Consider the following 23,450-nt stretch of genomic DNA (forward strand, 5'->3'; position numbering starts at 1 on the left):
GTACTCTGCTTCAGCTATTTTTTGCTAACCTGGATTCTGATGTCTGTATTTTCATAATGCAATTTGGTTACAGCCTAGATCAGTGAGTGCACTGGGTGTACTGTTACCTGTTTGTTAAATAAATGTTTGAAAAATTTGCTCTTAATCTGGCCTGTGATCCATTAAAGGAATTTAGCATTGCTGTCGTGAACATTTACTCTTGACAAACATCATAAATCCAAAATAAAGAGAGTGAGCTTTGCTGAGAAGAGCCTTTATGCTAAGGAAGAGACTAAGTTAGTTTGTCAAACATATATTCATTTTTGATGCTTGGGTGAAGGTGTTAAGAGTGTAGCTTGGTCAGTCTTTGTGTGGTAAGTGTGTTACTGAGATAGTTGTGGCTAGAGCTAGTGTGGTACAGGTTGAAGTGGTGGGGTATTAATATGTATTCTGAAAAACGAGTGCATAATATTTGGGGACATGAAATATGAGAATGAGTTTGCCTGCTTTGATCGCAGAAGGAGCAGAAGTTATGAGCAAAGACTGGAGTTTGATTTCAAATGTGTGAAATTGACATGCAGAGAAGTTGGATATGACTGGAGCTGTGAGGGTAGTGGGCTTGATTAGAATATTTTTTACCAGGTTTTTTGCTGGGCTGTTGTGTTTTATTTTATATTTTAAACTTTAACATTTACTGTCCATTTTGATAAATTTAATGTTTATGATCTCAAAAAGTTGTATTCTGCATTTCAACTCATTAAAACTGGTCTCCAAGGTATCCATAGTAGAATGTACACTTCAGGAAAAGTGTAGTAAAGGCACTTCTTCCAATAATACAACTTCATGTAGATTTTCCGATTCTTTCAACTAGCTGAGGTTAAATTAGGGGGTTTCACTGTATTGCAGTGATATTTTTAGTTCCAATTACTTGGATTTTTGAGGATAGCCTTAGTTGGCTCTTGTCATAAAAAGAGAACTAAGATTTTTGCTGACATATCATTCACTTTTTTAATTTAATCTTGGTGTTTGTTGTAAAATACCTTTATGAATGTTGTATATAATAGGTTTTAAAAGTACCTTATGCTTACATATTGCTTTTAGCTTTTTCATGGTATGGAAGCATGCTCCTGTATTTGGGCTGCTGTGACAGCTGTGTGATTTGGCATCGACTCTTGTTTCTCGTGGCATAAGGTGCTCATGTAAAACTTGTGGCATAATTACTGGTCTTAGTCTGTTCCTTCCTTGAAGTTGCATCAATTTTGGAAAACAAATAAAACAGGGTAAATATAAAGAAACAGATATGTAAGTAAAGTAACCCATTATTCCTCACTTATCTTCCAAGTACTTGGAAGGTTGGGTTTAAGTTTTACTCTGATTTTTAATGACTTTGAGTGTTTTGTGATATTTTTAATTTTTTTTTTTTTTTTTTTGGAGCCACTAACCTAAGAGTATACATGTAAAGGAGCCTGGGGAAGAGAAAGATAAGTTTCACAGTTGAAAATTTAGTACTGTTACTCAAACTTTGGGGGAGATTATTGTGAATGACTGTGAGTTCCTTAGTTTAGCTGGTAAATGAACATTTTTTTTTTATTGAGTAGGTAAGTTAATGTTTTATTAGGTAGTAAGATGTTCTCATGACCTTATTTTTATGAATAGTCCTCCCTGTCACTTGATTAAATAAATCCTAAATACAAAGTAAAGACTTCTTAAATTTAATTCTCACAGAAATAAATTTTAGATTTGTAAAACAGTGAAAAAATAACATGGACGTTCATATTAAGTCATATATAATAGACTTAGAATTGTGGAAACCAGAAAATACACCATTGATATAGTGAGGTTAAGTGTTCCACAAGTCCTGCTCAGATTTTAAAACTAGTCCTTTTTACTTCATGTACTTAATTTTCTTTTGTTCTCTCCTTTCCCCTTTGATTTGAATCAGGTTTTCATCCAACCCAGTCTTTCCTTTAACTCACCTTGTAGTCTTCCAGCCCCTCCCTCCTATGCCCTGGGGCGAGAGGAGTGTACCAAGTCCTCCAGCTCAAGCACTTTTCCTCCTCTTGGAGCCTCTAATTCCAAGGGGTTTCCTTCCTTCCTTCCTTCCTTCCTTCCTTCCTTCCTTCCTTCCTTCCTTCTCCCTCCCTCCCTCCCTCCCTCCCTCCCTCCCTCCCTCCCTCCCTCCCTTCCTCCCTCCCTCCCTCCCTCCCTCTCCAATGTCTTGGGTACTTTTGAAAAGTTTTTCTTCTAAGTATTGAGTTAGTATGATTTTGTTTCTTAAGAATTATTTATTTATTTGATGTGTATGAGTACACTGTAACTGTCTTTACACACAGGAGAAGAATGCATTAGATCCCATTACAGATGGTTGTGAGCCACCATGTGGTTGGTGGGAATTGAACTCAGGACCTCTGGAAGAGCAGTCAGTGTTCTTAACCACTGAACCATCTCTCCAGTTTCTGATTTTTTTTTTTTAATTAAATGATTAGATTGAGGTTATATATTTTGGCAAGAAAAACACACAAGTACTTTGGTGAATCAAACTAGGAAGGGTGAGTTTGTGTGTTAATTTTAATTGCTTGGCTGTGGTGAGTTTTAGTTGACATAATTCTTCACTGTAAAGTTTCTTTTCCTTTTATAATTGATAGTATCCCATATTCCATGTTGTTCACTGATTTTAGCATGCACTGAATAAACCTCTTGTATGTCATTTTTTGCTATAAATGGTTTCCTATTAGTGGATTTAAAAAAACAATATCTTAATTTGACAGTTATTAATTGGAATCTGTAAATCTCTTTTCCTCTGTTGTATTAGTTCTAGTTGTGGTTCCATGGTACAGTCCACTACTGCCATTATTCTGGTCAACAGTAAACTACTTTTTGAGATGTCAGAAGGTAAAGGCACTTTGCTAACCAAGTCTTAAGCTTCCTTGAAACTCTTGGCGGAAGGAGAGAACAGATTCCTGAAATTTGTACTCTGACTTACAGAGGCATGCAGCATGAACATCTATGTGTAACAGTGAACAAGTTTTTTTTTTTTTAAACCCAAGAGAACCAATTTTGAAAAAATATAGATGCTGTGAGGGACATATATGCCTTTAATCCCAACACTGAAGAGGCAGAGGTAGGCGGGTTTCTGAGTTCAAGGGCAGCCAGGACTACATAGAGAAACCCTGTCTTAAAACAGCAACCTCTTCCCCTACCCCCCGCCCCCCCCCCCCCACACACACACAAAGAAAGGAAGAAATGAACTTGATTAAAAATTCAGTGGTTTATAATAGTACATTTTAAAGACCTTTTACCTTTTATGTCTTGAGTACCCATTTTCCATTGTGTGTAAGTAAGAAGGAAAGTGTTAATGAAATTACAGTGTTCTATTATGTTTAAACCTGGTTCTCATGTTAATCTTCTAATAATCACTGACCAAACCTATGAGTTCTTTACCTTAGGTTTCATAGAATTGGAATTGCATAAAGATTTTTTCTTTGAGTATTTTGAGGAACTCATTGAGCTACAGGTTATTTTTATGAAATGTTAATTGACATCATATAAAATTAACCATATATTTTTTTGTTGTTGTTAAATTGAAACAAAATTAAGCTTTAAGTGGAGAAAACTGCCTATCTCAATTTAAAAGCCTGGTTTTTTATTCTTTTTAAGATGATTTTTCATTTCTGTACAGTTCTTTCTAATGACTTATTTTACCTGTGTACAGAAACAGCATTTGTTCACTGAATTATTTTAATTATTTGATGTATATGGGTGTTTTACCTGTATATATGCTCCCATGTGTATGCCTGGTGTCTTTGAGAAAGTCGGAAGAATGTCAAATATCCTGGAACCGAGTTTGCAGATGGTAGTGAAATGCCATGTGGGTGCTGGGAATTGAACCCAAGTGCTCTTAACTATTGAGCCATCTGTCAATCCCTTGATTAGTTGTTTATAAAATTAGTCTCTGCCATGGCTATCCATTTTAATTCATTCATATTTTGAACACAACTCATTTTACCTACTCGTTCTTCCTTTTTCCCCCTGACGATCCTCTTTATCCCCACTAGTAGACACTTGTAACCTACATGTCGTATGATATGTCCTATTGATCTATATGCTTATGTCCAGCATGAGAAAACTGTGCTTTCAGTTTGAAATTTATTTCTTTATAGCTAAATAAAAGTGTGTGTGTGTGTGTGTGTGTAATACATTTTCTTTATACATTCATCTGTTGATGAACACCTGGACTTATTTCATGTCTTGGCTGTTGTCATTAATGCTACAGTAAAAATGGGTGTGCAGATCTCTGTAGTACTTATTGATTCTTAAAACAGTTTATTTTTTTTCCAGAGTGAATTCTTTTTTTGTTTTAATTTATTTACTCGATATCAGTTTAATTTTAATTATGTGTAGGTGTGTATATCTGCATTTGAGTGCAGTTGTCTGTAGAACCCCAGAGACACCAGATCCCCTGGAGCTAGAGTTGCTGTAGAAGTGAGCTGCTTGAAGACCTAGGTGCTTTTAACTTCTGAGCAAAAAGACCCTGACTTTGCTTGGGGGAGGGGTCTGGGGGTTATATATATATATTCAGAAATGGAGTAGCGAGACTATGACACTTCTGTTTTGAGGTTTTTGGAAAGTCTCTAGTGATTTCAGTAGTGCCTGCAGCATTCCCATGAGTGGTGTGTGAGGGTTTGTCCTTTCCCTCAGTGTCCCTGCCAGCACTTGTTTTTTTGGTGATAGCCATTTGATTGGAAGGAGATGGAATCACAGTGTAGCTTTGAGTTTCCTCAGGGTAAAGGATGTTGAACAGTTTTTCATATATTTATTGGCCGTTTTATTCTTGATTCCATCTGCTCATTCTTTGAATGATTTGTTCTTTTGATGTTTAATTTTTTTATTTGTAGGTTTTAGTTATTAATCTTCTGTCAGATGTGTAGTTGACAAAGCTTTTCTTTCATTTTTGTAGGCTGTTGCTGTTAATTTTTTTTCTTTGCTGCCCAGATGCTTTTTAAAGTTCTGTAATCCCACTTGTTAATTCTCATTATTTCCTGGGCCATTGAGTCCTTTTCACAACGTCCTTGTCTATTCTTGTACCTTGAAGTGTTTTTCTGTAGCATTTGAGAGTTTTTGGTCTTAAATTAGGGACTGTCTTTGATCCACCTTACAGGATGAAAGATAGAATCTAATTTCATTATTCTGCATGTGGCTATCCAGTTTTTCCATACCTTTTGTTCAGAATGCCTTCTCTGCTGTGTGCTTTTGGTACTTTTGTTTAAAATCATTGGCTCTAGCATGTTGGTTTATTTCTGTATCCTGTGTAGTCCATTGCTCCTACTGTCTGGTTTTGTGCCACTACCATGTAGTTTTTGTTGGTGTGAAAACTGGGTGCGGATACTTCCAGCATTATTATATTTGCTTGGTGATTACTTTATTTTATCTGAGGGGTGTATGTGTGTGTCTGTGTGTGTGTGTGTGTTTTACATTAATTTTAGGATTGTTTTCTAGTTCCGTGAAGAATGCCATTGGAATTTTGAATAGGAGTGGCTTGGCTTTGTAAATTTTATTAAGAGAGCACTTTTACAATATTCTAATTCTAATGTCTCATGAGCAGTACTATCTGTTCATTGTACATTTTCATTTTTCAGGTTTTCAACTGAATTCTGTATTTAATGTAGCTTTTCTTTGGAAAGAAGTTTTAGTTTTAATTTTAAGGTGTAGAGTATGATTTAACTCCCCAAATAAGGCCCACTGGAATTATCAATGGCTTTTTTCTTTTCCTTATTAGTTTAAAAGCAAATGTCTTTAATTTAAACCAAATGTAATTTACTTAGAGCAAATAAAGCATCTAAGTAGTGGTATATTCTGTAGTATCTTGTTAAATTCATTTGCTCCAGTTTGTAGATGTAGCTTCTTAACATAAGCACAGTGAAGTGATGTGTTCTATGAACTTTTTCTACTCAAAAATAACCGAACTTCCTTTGTATATGGTAAATTATGAATTGGGTTTTTTGTTGATTGTTTTTTCTTTACAGGGCAGCATAGGAAAGAGCCCTGTTAATCCTAAGTGCATCTGGCTACATAACAGCTACTTTAGGGAGGGTTGTTGTTTTTCTGATACAAATAGATTTCTAATACTGTTGTTCTAAGATTTATTAAGCATCATGTTAAGAAAAACTCACTTGTTTAAGATTTTCAATATGAATCCCTTACTTTGCTGTTTGTGTGCTATGTTCTAGTAACACCCATCAAAAGGTTAACTGCAGATAGCAAATAACAGAGTCTATTCAAACTTGTGGTTGATTGGTCTTTGTTTTGTTTTGTTTTTCTCAAGACAGGGTTTCTGTGTGTAGCCCTGGCTGTCCTGGAATTCACTCTGTAGACCAGGCTGGCCTTGAACTGCCTCTGCCTCCCAAGTGCTGGGATTAAAGATGTGCAACACATCTGCCCATTGCTTTGTTTTTTAATGATTTATTTATTTTATGTATGAGTACACAGTTGCTGTCTTCAGACACACCAGAAGAGAGCATCGGATCCCATTACAGATGGTTGTGAACCACCATGTGGTTGCTGGGAATTGAACTCATGACCTCTGGAAGAGCAGTTGGTGCTCTTAACCACTGAGATATCTCAAGTTGGTGCTCTTAACCACTGAGATATCTCTCCAGCCCTTAAACTTGTGTTGAAAGCTGAAAACTTATATTAACATTTTAAAATGTGTGTATAATTAAAGCATGTATGTATAAAATATTGGCTATTAATTTACTCAATGAAAACTGTTAATTTAAAAACTGAGATGTCATGATCAAGTAAATTATAATCTTTTCATACCTTTCTATATTTCTGTATATCTAGATATGTTAAGGTATTTCTTGATCTATTTGTGATGCATAAAGAAAAGGTATATTGCTGCCCAGATAAAATGTCTGTGATGTTAGTATGTCCAGTTGAGCTATTAGAATCAATTACCACAGCAGAGTATAAAAGACATGCTTTATTTGAAAAAAAAAAACAAATATTTTATAAACTTTAAAAAATGGCATTAAGTCCTGAAACTTTAATGCATTTTGTTTTTCTGTATTGTGTGCCATTAATTGCTTTAATTATTAGTAGCTAGTACATATTTTCTCATAATTTTCTAAATTTCAATTTGTTGAAAAGTCTCAATCAGAAAGTTAGAGCTTTTTGAGTTTTCTACTATTGTATCATTGAATCTATACATTTATGACTACTTGAGTTTTTAATTTAAAGTTTTTCAGCTCTATTTTTCTATCCTCTGATATTTCCTTATGTTGTCCTTGATACTGGTACTCTAATACATTGCAAAGTAGCAATTCATGTAGCTATTATGGTCACATACCAATACAGTAAAAGTGATAGGAAAGAAAATTCCAGAGGCAAATAGTGAACTGAAATATGAGATGTGATGGGAATAATAAACCTAATTAGGTACTCTTAAGGGGAAGAGACAAAGATTAGTGGAGATGATTCAGTAACAGCAAGAGAGAAGCAATCTAGCTTCCTTGGTAATGTTCTGTTAGGAACAGAATAAACTGACAGTTGAGCTTAGTTAGAAAAAAAAGAAAAAAAATCAAGATTATTAAAGTAGAGAAGTGGAAGATGATTGCAGATGGTACAATGAGTTCAGTTTTTTATCCTAAACACAAATAGTTTTGTTTATACAGAAATTTGAAGGAAAAAAGTATGGTCACTGACTGTCTCCTTGAGAAAACGTGTAAAATAGGAGAAAGCCTAAATGCTATAAAGATGAAGGTTTGATTTCTTTGTTTAATGGCCCAAGCTATAGATTCCCTATAATGTGAACCTAGAGGAAGGTGGAGTTGTAGGTGATAGAGTATATCTGTAATCCAAGCACTCAGGCTGAAGAAGGATCATTGTGAGTTGGATGCCAGCCTGGACTATTAATGAATGAGACAATGTTAAAAAAATAAAAAAAAATAAAAAGCACCCCTACCAGACCCAGATAGTGTGTATCTCGTGTTGAGATTTTATCGGGTAGTTAGTTCGTAAGGCGTGCAGATATTCTGATATCCAAGCTAGCAAAACGTGTGATTTTTGAATGAGAAATTAGTTGGTAGTAAAGAGTGTCAGCAGATTAACATCATTTTTAAAGGGATATGTTAGTAGAAAATTACAAGAAAAAATGCAAATTGTTTGCTGCTGTGTTAATGAACAGTTGTGGAGAGAGGAAGGGTAGAGATTTGCCACAGCTCCATTAGCTGCATGAGCACTGCCTGTGAAGCTGGCTAAGGAATAGTGCTCTCTGTCCACTGAGGGAAGTAGACAGCATTACTTGTCATTCTTCATTCTTTGTTTCAGGATGTTGTGTGTGTGGTTTATATTTTTAGAGAAACTTTAATTGGATTGTGTCTAAAGAAGTAGAAGGGCATAAAAACACATTGGTTGTTTTACAGGGTACTTGGATATAACAGAACTTTTCTGAGTACTTAGGAAGCTGCTAAGTGTCAGAGTGGCTGATGTTTTACGAGTGGGAGTTTTATCTCAGAAGAACAAATTCAATGCTTACAACTTCAGAGTTGTTTTTTAAAAGACTGCCTTTCTTAGTCACTGAAATATTTAGTTGGAAGATAAATATACAATTTAGGAGTTACTGTAGGGGAAGTTTTAAATACTAATGTTTCTGAACCTTGATCCTTCTGAACCACTCACTACTTTAGCTTGAAAGTATGTGGATAAATGTGGAGTGTTTCAGCATTATTATGTAATATTTGATGAGAGAGAGAGAATGATCAAAATGAGTTGAATGAAATTCTCAGTTAATACAGTATTATTTTAAAATAAAAATTTTTCAAATGTTGAACTATTATTCCTTCAAGAGCAAACTGCCCTACCCTAGAGATTGAATCCGGGGACTTGCATATGCTGCGAGCACCCTGCTGCTCTACCACATCTCTAGCCCTCCACTGTGTTGTGGTGCTGCTGTCCTTTCTTGATTATTCTGCATCTACAGCTTTTGCATCTGTAGCAGCAAACACCATTCCTCCACCTTCCATCTCCCACTTCAGTGATGAGAATTGAACTAAAGGCCTCCATTACTGACCTACATCCCCCCAGCCCTCCACTGGTTGTGGTGCCTTTTTCCCCCTCTCTCTTTCTTAGCTTGTCAGCCCTACTTAGAGCCTTTCCACCTATATTATATGCAAATTATAGATATAGTTTAAGATTTATTTTTAATTATGTGACTGAATCTGTTAGTATGTGCACCTGAATACAGGTGTGCATGGATGCCAGAGGTATTTGATTGCCCTGGAGCTGTACTTAGGGTTGTTAGATGCCTGTTGTCTGCTGAGACCCATCTCAGTCATGTAAGCAGAGTACATACTGTTAACCGCTTAGTTCCTGCCTCGTGCCCCGCGAGTGAAGATGTGTATGTGTCTTTTGTCTACATTTGTGTTTGTATGCTTGGTGCCTGAGGAGCTCAGGCATGGAGATTACATTCCCTGGAACTGGGATTGTGAGCCCCAGTGTGGGTACTGGGAAATTGAACCTGAGTCCTTTCCAAGAGCTCTTAAACATGTCTTCAGTTGAGTTTTCCTAATGCTGTGACCCTTTAATACAGTTCCTCATGATATGGTGAGCCCCAACCATTGAATTATTTCGTTGCTACTTCATAACTACAATTTTGCAACTGTTACGAATTGTAGTTCAATATCTCATACAGTAGCAGGATATCTGATATGTGACTCCCCCCCCCCCCCCCAAAGGGCCTTGCTCCACAATTGACCATTGCTTGTGTGTTGTCTTCAGAAAGCTGTCATTAGTGAATTTTCATTGTGGTGGTTTGCTCATGGAACGGTGCTTTCCTCAGGGTCAGGCGGTTCTGTCAGTCGGGTCTACTGTTTTTGGGTTTTTTTTCCATAGATTTAACTGCTAAATGTGTACATTACACTCAGACTTTGGCTAAACTTGCTATGTATTTAGTCTGTGAGCATCTTGAGTTCATTAAAGGCATCTAAATCATTCAGTAAAGCGGTGTCCAGTTTAAATCTTACTGAGGCATATTATTTATGAAGAAAAAAGAGCTTTTGGTACTTTTTCTTATGTGTTTTATGGCAATTACATAACTAAAACTGTCATTTAAACTGGCCTGTTTTAAGCTTGAAAATGTTAGGTAAACTAAATCTATATGATTATAGTTAAGAGTCTGATCTGAAGTTAGTTTTAATAATATGTGTAATTTGGCTAGTATAAATTTGATGTGTGTTGAAAATGAAGGTTATCATCTTGTTAGCAGGCTTAATCCTGAGAATGGCAGGATAGGCCAACAGCTCCTCACTAGAGTATTAACATTTTATCAGGGAGGCACCCTTCCCCCTTTTCTTGGATTAGCAAGAATATTTTTTGTCTAACACATTTAAAATTTTTACTTTTAACAGAAATTAGCAGAGTACGGAAAGACATGTACAATGACACATTAAATGGCAGTACAGAGAAGAGAAGTGCAGAATTGCCCGACGCTGTGGGACCCGCTGTTCAGTTACAAGAGAAGCTTTATGTGCCTGTAAAAGAATACCCCGATGTAAGTATATCTTGTGTTTTGTTCATGGTATTCTGCTTCACCTAATATGTGGAGAGGTACTTTTGAATAAATGTGTAAGTATTATCAGCTGCTTTAAAAGAATTGTGTATGCAATTAGAAATGGGGCTAATTTTATGTGACTAATTAAATGTTTTCTCTTTAAAGTATATTTCCATTTGAATTTTCCTGTCACTTTTGGAAATAGTCATGCTGAAAACTTTGGAAATTTCAAAAAGAGGTCAAAAATTGTGGGAAGACAAAATCCTGAATCTTAAAGATGAAGTGCAACTCTGATAGTCTTCAATCTGACCATTGCTTGAACCATGTCATTCTTCCTGTGTGAGAGTGTGCTGGTCATTATGGTTGCTTCCAGCTCTAAAGTTTCTGAGGACTCTTTCTAGTATGATTCCTCCTTGCCCAACAAGTGTTAGTCTGTTGCTCAACCAGGCTGTAGTATCTGGTTGGAAATAGTCCCCTCCTGTACTTGCTGATTTTGAAGTACCTCCAGGCTCTACTTTTTGTTACAAAACTCTATATGATAAAATTGATCCTATTTCTCTGCTCTCATCTCAAATGATTTTTTTCATTTCTCTTCAGTGTAATCATATTGGCCTTCCTTTGGCTTTGAGAATAAGTCATATCTAGTCCCCACACCATCACTGTGACTGGCTGCTCATTTTCCTTAAGTGTGGTTGAGTTTAAACATCACTTTACAGAGGTTTTCCCTGACCAGTTATCCTAAAAACCATCTGGTTCTGTCTATCTCCACCCCTCCCCCAGTTTCTCCCCCTTCCCTCCCACTTCACATCTATAGTAATGTTATCAGTTTTTATTTTTCTTTCTCCTTAGTACAGTAGTTCTCAATCTGTGGGTCATAACCCCTTTGTGGGGTAATGTGGGGATTCTGAATGACCCTCTCACAGGGGTTGCATATCAGATATCCTGAATATCAGACATTTACATTACAGTTTATAACAGTGGTAACATCACTGCTGTGAAGTAACAACAGAGGTAATTTCATGGATGGGGATCATCCCAGCATGAGGAGCTATGTTAACGGGTTGTGGCATTAGGGAGGTTGAGAACCACTGTCCTAGCATAATATATTATACAGGAAACAAGAACCTTTGTTAATTCGCTGCCATTATTTTGTTAGTCACCATGTAATACTGGCACATGATAGTCATCTACTTCTTACTCAGTACATAAAAGAAAAATAATGGCTGTTATAACTGAGAACACTTATTGGACACAAATGAAATAAAGTGACTCTTAATATTAAAATGTTCTTTAGGTTCACTAGTTGTTATTCGGATATTAGTTTGTAGATTGAGTATAAATGTCTTAAATTGAGTTAGTGAGGGATAGATTTTTGGTGTTTTATAACTTAGGAATTTTTTCTTAGTACAGCTTTCTTTAGTTTATACATTTACTCTGTTTTTATAAGTAGTTTTAGTTGCAGATATACAAACAATTTAGAATAATTTTGCCATAAGGATTTATTGAATGATTATAGGGCATTGCAGGAAATTTTATAAGATGGGAACCTATGACCTTGGCAGAGAACATTAGTGGCAGGATTTTGTGGATCCCATCTGGAGAGCCTAGCTTTCACATTCTTGAAGCCATCCAAAGGTAACCTTTGGCCTCTCCATGAATGTGCGTGTGTACCAAGAAGAGTTAACCCTTTTCTATTTTATTTTGCAGATATAGAACATCTTTTATGTTTTTCAAAGCTAATTGACATTTTAATTGTATCATCATCAGTGACTCGAATGCTTGAATGAATAAATATATAATACAAAGTGGTAGAAGTGCTTAGGGCCATTTTGTAAATTGTTGGAAAAAGCCAGAATTCATTCATCAATTAAAAATGTTATAAAAATTTTATTTTTAAGTGTAAAGATGTCTGTAGAGGGAACTATACTTAAGACCTTTGCATGTTTATTTTGAAGTCAAGATTTTTGTTACTTTTTGTTTTGTATTATGTTCTGAACACAATGTCCTGGATATTAATTTCTTATCTGTGGTTTGCTTTTTTATTTTGCTTAATGATTCCTTTCTTGTGCATAATTGTTTGTTTGTTTGTTTGTTTTGTTTTGTTTTGTTGTTGTTGAGACAGGGTTTCTCCGTGCAGTCCTGGCTGTCCTGGAACTCACTCCTGTAGACCAGGCTGGCCTCGAACTCAGAAATCCACCTGCCTCTGCCTCCCAAGTGCTAGGATTAAAGGCATTTAAAGGAATTTTCTTTGATCTGTTGTGTGTAGATGCTTGACATTCTTTTTCTGGTTAGATATTTTGACCATTTCTACTTGTGCTATTTCTGAGCTTTATTAGTCTTCATGATTTAAAAAAGAGCCAAATTTTGTATTATTTTAATTAGTGTCTTTAGAATATAAATGATTAAGTATAATGCTTTCTGCTTTGTTCTTTCATAAGATTGTTATACTGGCAAGTTTTAAAGTATTTTTTCTGTTTCTGTGAAAAATGTACTTGGGATTTTTGTATAGGGACTTTATTGACTCTGTAGACTACTCTGGTTAGTGGGCACATTTTACCAGTGCTAATTACTGGAACTCATTAGTATGTGATAACATTCTTTTAGATGATATGTAGAATCGCTTTCTTAATTTTTCTCTTTTGTGTGTTTTTAATTTGATATAATGTGTATGAGTGGTTTCCATTTATTTACACACTCACACTCTTTCTTCCCCCCCCCCCCCCCATGCATCTTTGTACCACACCCTGCCTAGTGCCTGGGGAGTTCTAAAAATAGTGTCAGATTTCCTTAGAACTGGTGTTACAGATGGTTATGAGCTACCATGTGGATGCTGGGAACTGAACCCAGGTTCTCTTTATGCTCTTAAGCACTGAGTCATGTTTCCAGCTTTTAATTTTTCTTTTGGCTATTTGTTGTTAATGCATAGACAAGAAAATTTATTATTTTTTTTGTATGCTGTTTTTATATCCTGTAACTTTTGGACTTAAGTTTGATTTTTGTTTTTTTAAATGAAGTCTTTAAGGTTTCCAATAGATAGAACATATCCTTTGCAAAAGAGACGTTGTAATTTATCACCCCCCCCCCCCACACACACACACATATTAGATACATTAGATTGTATTCCCTTGGTCTAATTAGTCAGTCTGGCTAGGACTTCTAATGCTGTGTTGAATAGAAATGGTTGGTGAGAATGGGCATCTTTGAGCTGTTCCTAGTCCTAGAAGAGCAAACTTCAGATTTTCTCCATTAAGAGTGATACTGCTTGGAATTTTTGCATCTTTCTTCATCAAAGATAACTGGCTTGCACCTTTCGCGTTTTATGTGTTTTTATCTAGTTTTGGTGTGGAGTGATGTTCTTAAAGGGAGAACTTGAAAGACTGCTTTTTGTTCAGTTTTGTAGAAGAGTTTGGGGCAGATTAGTTTTAATACTTTAAATGTTTGGAATTTTGTCATTAGGCTTTCCTTTATTGGAAAGTTTTGAATTGCTTTGTAATCTTGCTCTTTGTCTAAATTATTCATAGTAGTGTTTAATTTCTCCTAATTGTTTGCTCCACTTGTCTCCTTTGGAGGTTTGTTAGAGTTCTTTGGTTTAAAGATTTGTCAAATTTATTTAAGCCTTTGAATCCCCAAATCCTTTTGGACTGTATTTTATTTATTTCTATGTTCTTTGCTTTTTTATGTTTAGACCTGTGACATACACTGTTTCCAAGTGGTCTCCTGTTTATTTTATAAATCTCACAAATTTCTTTGCTAGGAGCATAAAATCAATTTTTTGTTGGTAATATTTATCAATTTTTCCTTTCTTAGATTTCAGCTGTTTGGAGTATTTTTGAATGCTTATGTAAGTTTGACTGTGTTAGGTTTATCTAATCTGAAGTGCTGTAAAATTCAAAAGATTTCAACCCCCACCCCCCCAGGGGTGAGGGGAGTGATTTATTGATATTTGAAACTTTTTGGATTTTGTGTTTTCAAGTTAGGGACACTCTCCTTGTTTACTGTTTTCATTGTCTGAAAATGTTTGGTGTGTGTGTGTGTGTGTGTATTTATAGCTTGCATTTATTGTGTAAAGCATGGTAGGTTTAACAAACCTAGACAATTGCTTCTGACTTTAGAAACATAAGGGCTGTGAGAGGAAGAAGCAAAATTGTTACTAGGAGGGAACAAAAACCAACCTGTCTTTAGGGAAAGAAACTACTCGTTGTTTATTGCTGTGTGATGAATGGAGAGAGGAGTCTTGAGTTTTGGGTAGGAATAAAGGAGCAAGGCAAGTAAGGCAGGAAGAAAATGTAGAAGTGCCCAATACTTTGAACAGAATAAGAAGTTACTTAGAGGTTTGTATAAAGGAGCAACAGCAAAAATAAGGCTTCAGAGGCTCATCAAAAGGCTCTGTGTCTAATGGTTTAACACACCCTGTAATAGACACTCTCATCTGCTTGTGGCAGAAAACCTTATAGACTCAATTTCCTTTTCTAACCTATATATTTTGCTTCTAAAAAAGACCATCACCAGTCTTGCCTAAGTCTGTTTTGAATGGTTTCAGCATCTTACTGAGTGAAGATTTGCCTTAACTTAGGATACTTTAATTCATACGCCAATTTAAAGTCTTGTTCTTAAGCCAGGTGTGGTGATGCACATTCTTAGTCCAAGCAGCTGATTGGCAGAGTATGTGAACCTTTGATTTTGAGGCTACCCTAGTCTTCTGGGTGCTTTCCAGGACAGCTGGGCTATGAGACACCCTGTCTTTTTTATTTTTAAAGTCTTTTAACTGCTTAACAATTTTCCTTTGTTCAGAGTAGGAGTTTTAATGTTGAATAGTTTGGTAAGAAGCCTTTTATTACATAGCACTTGGAGTCATAGGACATAAACACAGATGTTTAGGAATGACCAATATATGAGTGGTTTATTAAATGTTTTTTATGTTGTGTAAAGTTTCTCTAGGAGACCTTGACTACTTATCCAGAATTAATATGAATCTTTAAATGAGATAAGACACACTCACTGCCCTGAACTCTTCCCAAGACATCTTAATATATTTATTTAGATATTTTTGGGTAAAAAAAAAAAAATTCAACCCTGGTAAGTAGTTACCCAAAATAAGCTCCATTGTTACCTAGATTAGAGGTGACCGTGTTTTGTTTTCTGCAACAAGTACATGTTGCGGGAAATATTAAAAAAGCAGATGTAGTGACTGATCGCAATTCTCTTGCTACTGATTCCACTCACATTCCTAGACGTCCACTCACTGTGGTCAGCGGTCCCAACTCCCCTTATCCCAGTAAAATCAAAACTCTAGAAGCTTGTAATTAATCAGTCAGATTTACATATCAAATTCTCAATTCACAAGATGCCCACACAATAATTTCAGAGCCACTTGATAATGATACAAGCTGCCCACCTAGATGAGACAAGTTATCCCAATTATTCTATCCCTATATGATATTATAGCTACCTGTGGGTATTTAAAGCCATGCAAAATCTGTCTTCCTCTCCTTCCTCTCTTTCCTCCTGTCCCTGTTTCTGAAACTCTTAGCTCTACCTCCCCTTTCCTTGTCCAATCACAGGTTTCTTCTATTAATATTTAAATTATTTGGACAGGGAAAATTCTGCTACACACACACACACACACACATGCATTCATTTCATTGGTTGTGTATAATTTCTACTCTGTTTATTATGTGGTATAAAATGTAGGCATTTGTAAAACATCTGGTTAAAATTATAGAAATAGTGGACAGAGGGCTAGTAGAGTGCTTGCCTATCTATCATGTGTGAGGAGGCACTTGGTTTCATTTCCATCACTGCTAAGGTAATAACAGCGTTAAAAATAATGAACAAGCTAGGTATATAAACACCATTTTAAGTGTTTGTTCTTCTAAGTATGAGTTTATGGGAGTTGGGGTGTTGAACACATGTGAGTTCAGGTAACCTCGTATTCCAGAAGAGAAGGTCTAAGCATCTGTTGCTGGAATTATAGATAGTTTTGAGTAGGCAGACTTTGGTGCTAAGAACCAGATTCAGGTACTGAAAGAGCTTCATTTGCTCTCAATCACTGAACTGTCTCTGCAACCCCCAGATTTTCTCTTGTACAAAAAAGCAACTCAAAATTTACATGTTATTTTATAACTTTTTGATTCCAAAATTTACAGCAGAGATTACTGTCTAGTGATTCTTAAAAGTGATACTGAGATGATTTTGCAAATTCAGTTTTTAATTAGTCATTTGTTTGAATATATCTCACAGGGAGATTTTGTTTTTAATTGTACTCCTTTAAGGAAGCTCCTGGAGTTTTCACAGTTTATATTTTATTACCGGAAAGAATCTTATCATCTGTATTTAAAATGTTGTGAGCAAAAATTAAATAGCACTAGATATGATTGTTAAACCTTTAGAAACTAACATGCCACTTGGTAGAACTATAATTGGTGAGCTGGAGCAAAGGTCTGGAGTTAAACAGTGAGGTCAATTAGTATCTTTTCCTTTTTCCTTTTTTTTTTTTTCTCTTTTCTTTCCCTTCTGTTGGCTTTTCAAGTTGCACTTAACTGAGGCTGTTTGAAATGATTTTCTTTCAAAGCGTTTTGACATTGTTTTAATTGAATGAAGATGCAGAAATGACATGATAAATCAATACAGAATGAGTTTTAATGCTAGGCATAGCACATTAACCTAGAAATTGTTTGCAATAGACAAAGCAGCTGCTATGATTAAATTTTTTTCATGCCCACTTAAAACATTTTGAGGATGACCTTGACAATCCCAATTGCAAGAGAGTACCTATGGTATGCACTTTAACATATTTGAATTATTTGTTGGTTCATGGGTATAGTAGTAGTTGGTTTTTAGGGTTAAGAAAATTTTATCTGTCATGGACTCTTTGTTTTATCTGTTTTAAAAATAATTTTAATGCAATTAATATTTGTAAGAATTAACTTTTTTCTTTATAGTCTTATGGCTATAGTTATAGCAGAAGATACTTATTATGTCAGGAGAGTAGGATATGCCTTTTTTCAATGGAAAAATGGTGGGGTAGACCAACTGGCTTGATTAATCAGCATGCTATAATGTTTTCATAGGGGCTGGGAAGATGGCTAAGTAGGTAAAATGCGTGCTGTACAAGGATGTTTGAACTCCCAGCACCAAGTACAGTTGTGACAAAACCTCATGTCCTTTGACACTCACAGGACAAGTCTCCTGGTATACATAGTTGAAAATAGCAAAGATACCCTGTCTTAGTTTGGAAGACAACTGATACCCAAAGTTGTCAGAATTCTGGCTTTTATATTTGACACTTTCATTCACACATATGATGTGTCTGTACACAGACTCATTCCCCTACAAATGTACTCAGGTCAAACAGGTTTCTATTCATCATGCATTTCAGACTGTTTTCCTATGTTTGATATATAATTTTTTAAAAACTAACTTATTCTTAAAGAACTTGCAAATTAAAAAAATGCATATCTAATTTAGAATACCCATTCTGAAGCCACGGAGCACGTTGGATTTAACACTTTCACATGATTGGGTTAAAGATCTGGTTAGAGTACAACTGTCACTGAGGAATAGCTGGCAGTACTGCTGCTTTTCAGAAGGGTATATGCAGACTTTTGAGCAAGGAAACTTGGCTTCTTTCTTAAATAACTCACATCTGTTTCATTACTTATTGCTAGCAACTCTTGAGTACATGATTTGTTAATTCAGTTTGAAACTGTAAGGCCATTCCCTGTTCCATTGAAACATACCACAACTAAACAAAGTATGTGATGGAATAAGAAGGTGACTGTCTCTGTCCAGGTTTTTTTAGAGGAACAGATATGGAAATATATAGACTTTAATAAAAATGAGGAACTTGTAGATGAATGATTGATTTTTTTTTGTTACCTTTCTTCTCTCTCCCCCACTTCTCTGTGAAGTTAATTCTGAATCTACACAGAAAAAAGGACAACATTTAAAAAGTTATACAAAGCCACAGGTTTTTAATGCCTACTGAGAGAGAAGAGAATCACTCTTTCCCAGGAGGTTCCTCTTAATTAGCTACCCAGTACCAATACTAAATGCTCAGCCCTGAAAAAGTACACGTGAGCACTAAATGGACCCAGCACAGAGAGCGGGGTGGGGTGGGGGAGAGAAGCCACCATGAATTTGAGAGTGGTGGCACACAGGAGTTGGGGGGATGATATACTTGTGGATTTAAAAGATTTAAAAGTTACAGTGGCTTTTAAAGCATGCAACTTCAAGGAAAGTGAGCAGGTGGTGGAACTTCCATGTTAATAAGAAAAAGAAAATAAATATATGTTCTGGTGTGTTATTTTTCCCCTGCCATGAGAAAGGGAGGCTGGGTAGAAAAGAAAAAGGAACATAGAAAGGTGGCATATATAGAAAGCATATATTAGTAAGAAAGTAGATAAAAATCATGTAGTGCAAACGGGGTCAATTAAAACACAAAGATTGATAGATTGAAAACAAGTTCATTTTGATACTGCTTATGGAAATCTTAACTGAAATACAAGGAAAAAGATTAAAGGTAACATTCAAATATAGAGTATGGAAAGTCAAGTAAAAATTTTGTGTCCATATTAATAGTAATGTAAGATTAGTGGCAGAAAGCTGTTAAGAACTTTTAAAGACAGAAAAGCAAAATAAATGTAGAAGGACAAGTAACCTTAGGTTACTTGTGATAGCTCAGTGATAGAGTACTTGTTAATATAGCAGAGGCCCCAGCTGCACCTCTAGCACAGGAACAAGCAACAGGCCTAGTCATAGTAGACTTTACCTCATCTTTAATTACCCACTTAATATTTATAAAAGTGTGACTGGGAACACTTACGGAGATGGCTCAGAGGGTCAAGGGCTCACAAACGCATAAGGATCTGAGTTTGACTCTCTAGCACCCTCACAAAAGCCACATGTGGCAGCAGGTAGACTCAGTCAGGTCATGACCCCTCAGCCTAGGTGAACCTGAGCTTCGCATGCAGTGAGTGACCATGTCGGAGGAATGAGGCAGAGATCAACAGGGGATGCCTAGTCTGCCTCCACACGGACATGCCTAGGAGAGCATGCACATGCACACAGCTTATTTCTATTTTTAATTGACAATATCCTGTGTTGAAAAGCATGTCTAAACAAATCTTCAAAGTTAATAATTTACATAGTTTTTGTTGATGTTGTTTGTTGTTTTTTGTCTGTAGCATAGGAAGCTAGAAATCAAACCAAAGATAATTAGGAAATTCTTACATCTTTGAAATAAAAAGTCATTTTATATTTTGTAGCTATCAACTTACTGTGACTTGAATGATAATGAAAATAGTTCTTAAAGCCAGCTTATGTATACCATGGGGAGGGGGCAATACGGAAGTATCCATTTCAGATTTGGAAAAACCGGCAGATTAAACCTTTCAGGAAGAAAGGAAGGAAATCAAAAGCTAAGAGTGGATTTCAGTTAAAAGAGAAATGTATAAAATTAAGGGGGAACCAAAAATGTCATTTTAATAAGCCAACCTAAAAATGGCAGTTTCAGAGAGCTGTTTATTGAATTTTTTACCTTTGTGATTGAGTTCATTAAAGCAACTGGTTTTGACTGTCGTTGTTTCAGAAGAAAATTATAGACAAGTTCCATTCCTGAATGTATTTTAATGTTTAAAAAATTATTTTTATTTTTATGTATGAAATTTTTTTGCCCTGAATACATTTGTGTACCACATGCATAGCTGGTGTCAAGGAGACCAGAAAGAGGGCTTTCAAATCCCTGGGACTGGAATTATAGACAATTGTGAGTTACTATATGGGCTCAGAGAATTGAACACACGTCTTTTGGAAGAACAGCCAGTGCTAACTGCTGAGCCAATGCCCAAGACCCTGGGGAGGGGAGAGGGGGGTCAATACATTTATATTGCAAATGTATCCTTCCTCCCTCTTTCTCTCCCTTTCTCTCTTAAAAGGAAGTGTTGGGAAACTGAATCTAGTTCTGTAGTATAAAAAGGAAGAGAAATGTATAAGGACCAAGTTGAGTTCATTTCAGGAATATAAGATTGGTTTAACATTTTAAAAATTAATTATAGCTCTCTATGATCTGTATATAAGATGGTTAGCTTACCGAGAACTTTATTAGCCTTGTTCTTTTAAGCTAGTAGCAAGTTGAGGATGATACACATTTGGGAACTCAAGGTATGCTGTAGGTAGAAAAGAAAACATAAGACATGATTTTCAAGTGACAATGCCACTTAAGTATGAACACCCTAGCACCCCTCCCCCCAGAACAGTTATAAAAACCAATAATTAGGAAGGAGTGTTGCTGGGTAAAGGTTGATAATGAAGACTAATTATCTATTCACATACTAGAAATGACTACCCCTAAAAATATATAACCATATAGGAAAACTTAAGTTTTCCTATAGCACTGCTCCTAAGGCACAGTGAACAAACCTTTTACATTCTTGAGAGTAAGACAAACCTTTTACATTCTTGAGAGTAAATTTATTAATTTAGTAAGGTTGTCTTTAGTAAGACAACCTTACTAAATTAATAAATTAGGCCATTCTTGGTTTTAAAGTTTCAGTGGGGTTGGTCCCAATGCATACTCTAAAGGGTATCTAAAATATTAGTGAAAAACATGCAGGAATGGAAGATGTCAAGGAGTAGTTAAAATATTCTTGATATATTCACAAATCAATATAGAATGATATAGCAAGAATAAATAGATTAATGGAATAGATTGCTCCAAACACTGACCTGTGTATACTTGCACACCTTTCACGGCATGCTCTGAGAAGGGTGTGGTTCATTTAAGATGTGTGAGTGAGGCTGTTACAAGTATAACATTGCATGATGTTCATAGCAAACTAGTTTTTACCAGTGAGTAGAGGTATGCCCTTCCTAGTGACCTTTAAAATTGTGTAAATTTGAGTAATGGGAGTTTCTGTTAAAAGATGCTGAGGTTTTGTTTATACAATCACTTTTGTCACTGTCTTTTTCATAGAAAGTTTAGATTACTTACCTAAACTTTTAGAACTAAAGTTAAAAGTAGGAATGGAAAAAAGAAAGGCAAATAAGGATGCATAAGATTGCTTACAAAATGTCATTTTGAAAAGAATGCTCAAGAGAATTGTATAATCAGCACAGGGTAGAATTGAGTGTTAATGTACTAGCAGCAGTGTTATGGTCACTTACACAGTTGTGTCTGGAGAGAATTTTTCTTGCTATGACCATAAAGCAGGACTCTTTCCCAACTATTCTTGTTAAAGAACTTTTATTTTGCAGAAAAGATTCATGGTGTGCATGGTTCCCAGTGTTGTATTAAAATTTTACTCTGACTGAGATTCTGTGGTGATGGACAACTCAATAAATGCCTTTATTTAGCTAGATCATTCTTTATAGTTTGCATTAATACATATGAAAATTCCATGTAAAACAATGATTTATATTCATGTGTCAAGAAATTAATGAATTAATGAGTTCTAGGTTTTACTTCTTTGTTCATGTTTAAGAAAGGAGACCCATATGTATGCATTCCGATACAACTTTCAGCAAGTAAATAATTTATATTATCTTTCCCGCAGTTTAATTTTGTTGGGAGAATCCTTGGACCTAGAGGACTAACAGCTAAACAACTTGAAGCTGAAACAGGATGTAAAATAATGGTCCGAGGCAAAGGCTCGATGAGGGATAAAAAGAAGGTAAGTCCTTGATAATATCCTGTCTTCCTGTGAGTGAACGAGTGACTTGTATTTTTGCCTGCTAGTAATTGTCTTAGGGTTCTACTGTTGTGAGAAAACACCATGACCAAAAAGCAAGTTAGGGAGCTTACACTTCTATAGGGCAGGGACCTGGAGGCAGAAATTGATGCAGAGGTCATGGAGATGTTCTGCCTACTGGCTTGCTTCCCATGGTTGCTCACTTGCTTTTTAAGAAAATCCAGAACCGCCTGCTCAGGAGTGGTACTACCCACTGTGGATTGGGCCTTCCACCACTGATTACTAATTGAGAAAAATTCCTACCTCAACTGAGGCTCTTTCCTCGCTGATGACAAGTTTGTATAAAGTTGACACAAAATTAGCTAGTACAGTAATCAATTTCCACATCTCATAGATGTTGGGCATAATCCAAAATATTTAAGATTTTAGGTAAGAACTTTGGAGCCATTTTAAGACATTATCATAGTTATTTTGCTTATTATAATTCATGAACTGAAGTATCTGTCACTCCAGTATGATAGCATGCTTTGCCACTTACAATTTAGAACAACCTATAAGAATTTGACTACTGTGCAAAAATATGGAACTAAAACTTGGGAAGACAGCATTTTTGTTTTTGTGATAGGGCCCAGGGCCTTGTCATGCCGAGCAAGTGCTCTACCACAGTTATCACCACCAGGTCTTCAGGTTTTAGACGGGAACTCATATCCCCAGCAACAGCCTCCTCTACAGATTTTAAAAATATATATATTTTGAGATGATACCTTGATAAGTTGCCCAGACTGACTTTTAAGCTTTTTATTATCATACTTCATTTTTTTTGGATAGCTAGGGTTATAGATATAAAACGGTTTTTTAGGATATAAATCCTAAAAAGTTTATTTTGATAAGCCCTCAATGAAATTGGCCAGCTGAGTTGGGGCAGTTGGTTTTAGCAATTTTTTTTCTTGATTAAAAGTGTTTATTTAGACATCTTACTTTAGTAAATGAATCTGCTTCCTATTTTTAACTCCTACTGACATTTCTACTTGATTATGTTGTTACTATTACTGCTACTACTATTATAATTATTTTGAGTGTGTGATCAAGAGACGGAGGGAAAGAAGAGAAAACATGGGGATTGTTTAGTCAGTTTAATCAGTCAATTGATGCTGAACTATTGGCTTTAAATATTGTTGTTAGGAAGATTTTATTCGCCTTTCATCCCAAAGATTATAAGGTAGACAGTTGTAAAT

At 35.7% G+C, this 23,450-nt stretch overlaps 1 protein-coding gene across 5 annotated transcripts in view; it reads left to right on the plus strand.

Moving 5' to 3' along the window:
• Positions 1 to 23,450, plus strand: part of Qki (QKI, KH domain containing RNA binding) — a 109,277-nt gene that overhangs the window by 22,198 nt on the left and 63,629 nt on the right. For all 5 annotated transcript variants that reach the window (XR_007975282.1, XM_052169935.1, XM_052169937.1 and 2 more), the window contains exons 2-3: positions 10,386 to 10,528; positions 22,081 to 22,197. Coding sequence is in view for 4 of the 5 variants with exons in the window: in XM_052169935.1 (XP_052025895.1) it covers positions 10,386 to 10,528; positions 22,081 to 22,197 (260 nt within the window). In the remaining variant the exon portion in view is untranslated. The remainder of the gene's footprint in view (positions 1 to 10,385; positions 10,529 to 22,080; positions 22,198 to 23,450) is intronic.

Source organism: Apodemus sylvaticus, chromosome 23 (assembly GCF_947179515.1).
Source record: "Apodemus sylvaticus chromosome 23, mApoSyl1.1, whole genome shotgun sequence".
Classification (NCBI taxonomy): Eukaryota; Metazoa; Chordata; class Mammalia; order Rodentia; family Muridae; genus Apodemus; species Apodemus sylvaticus.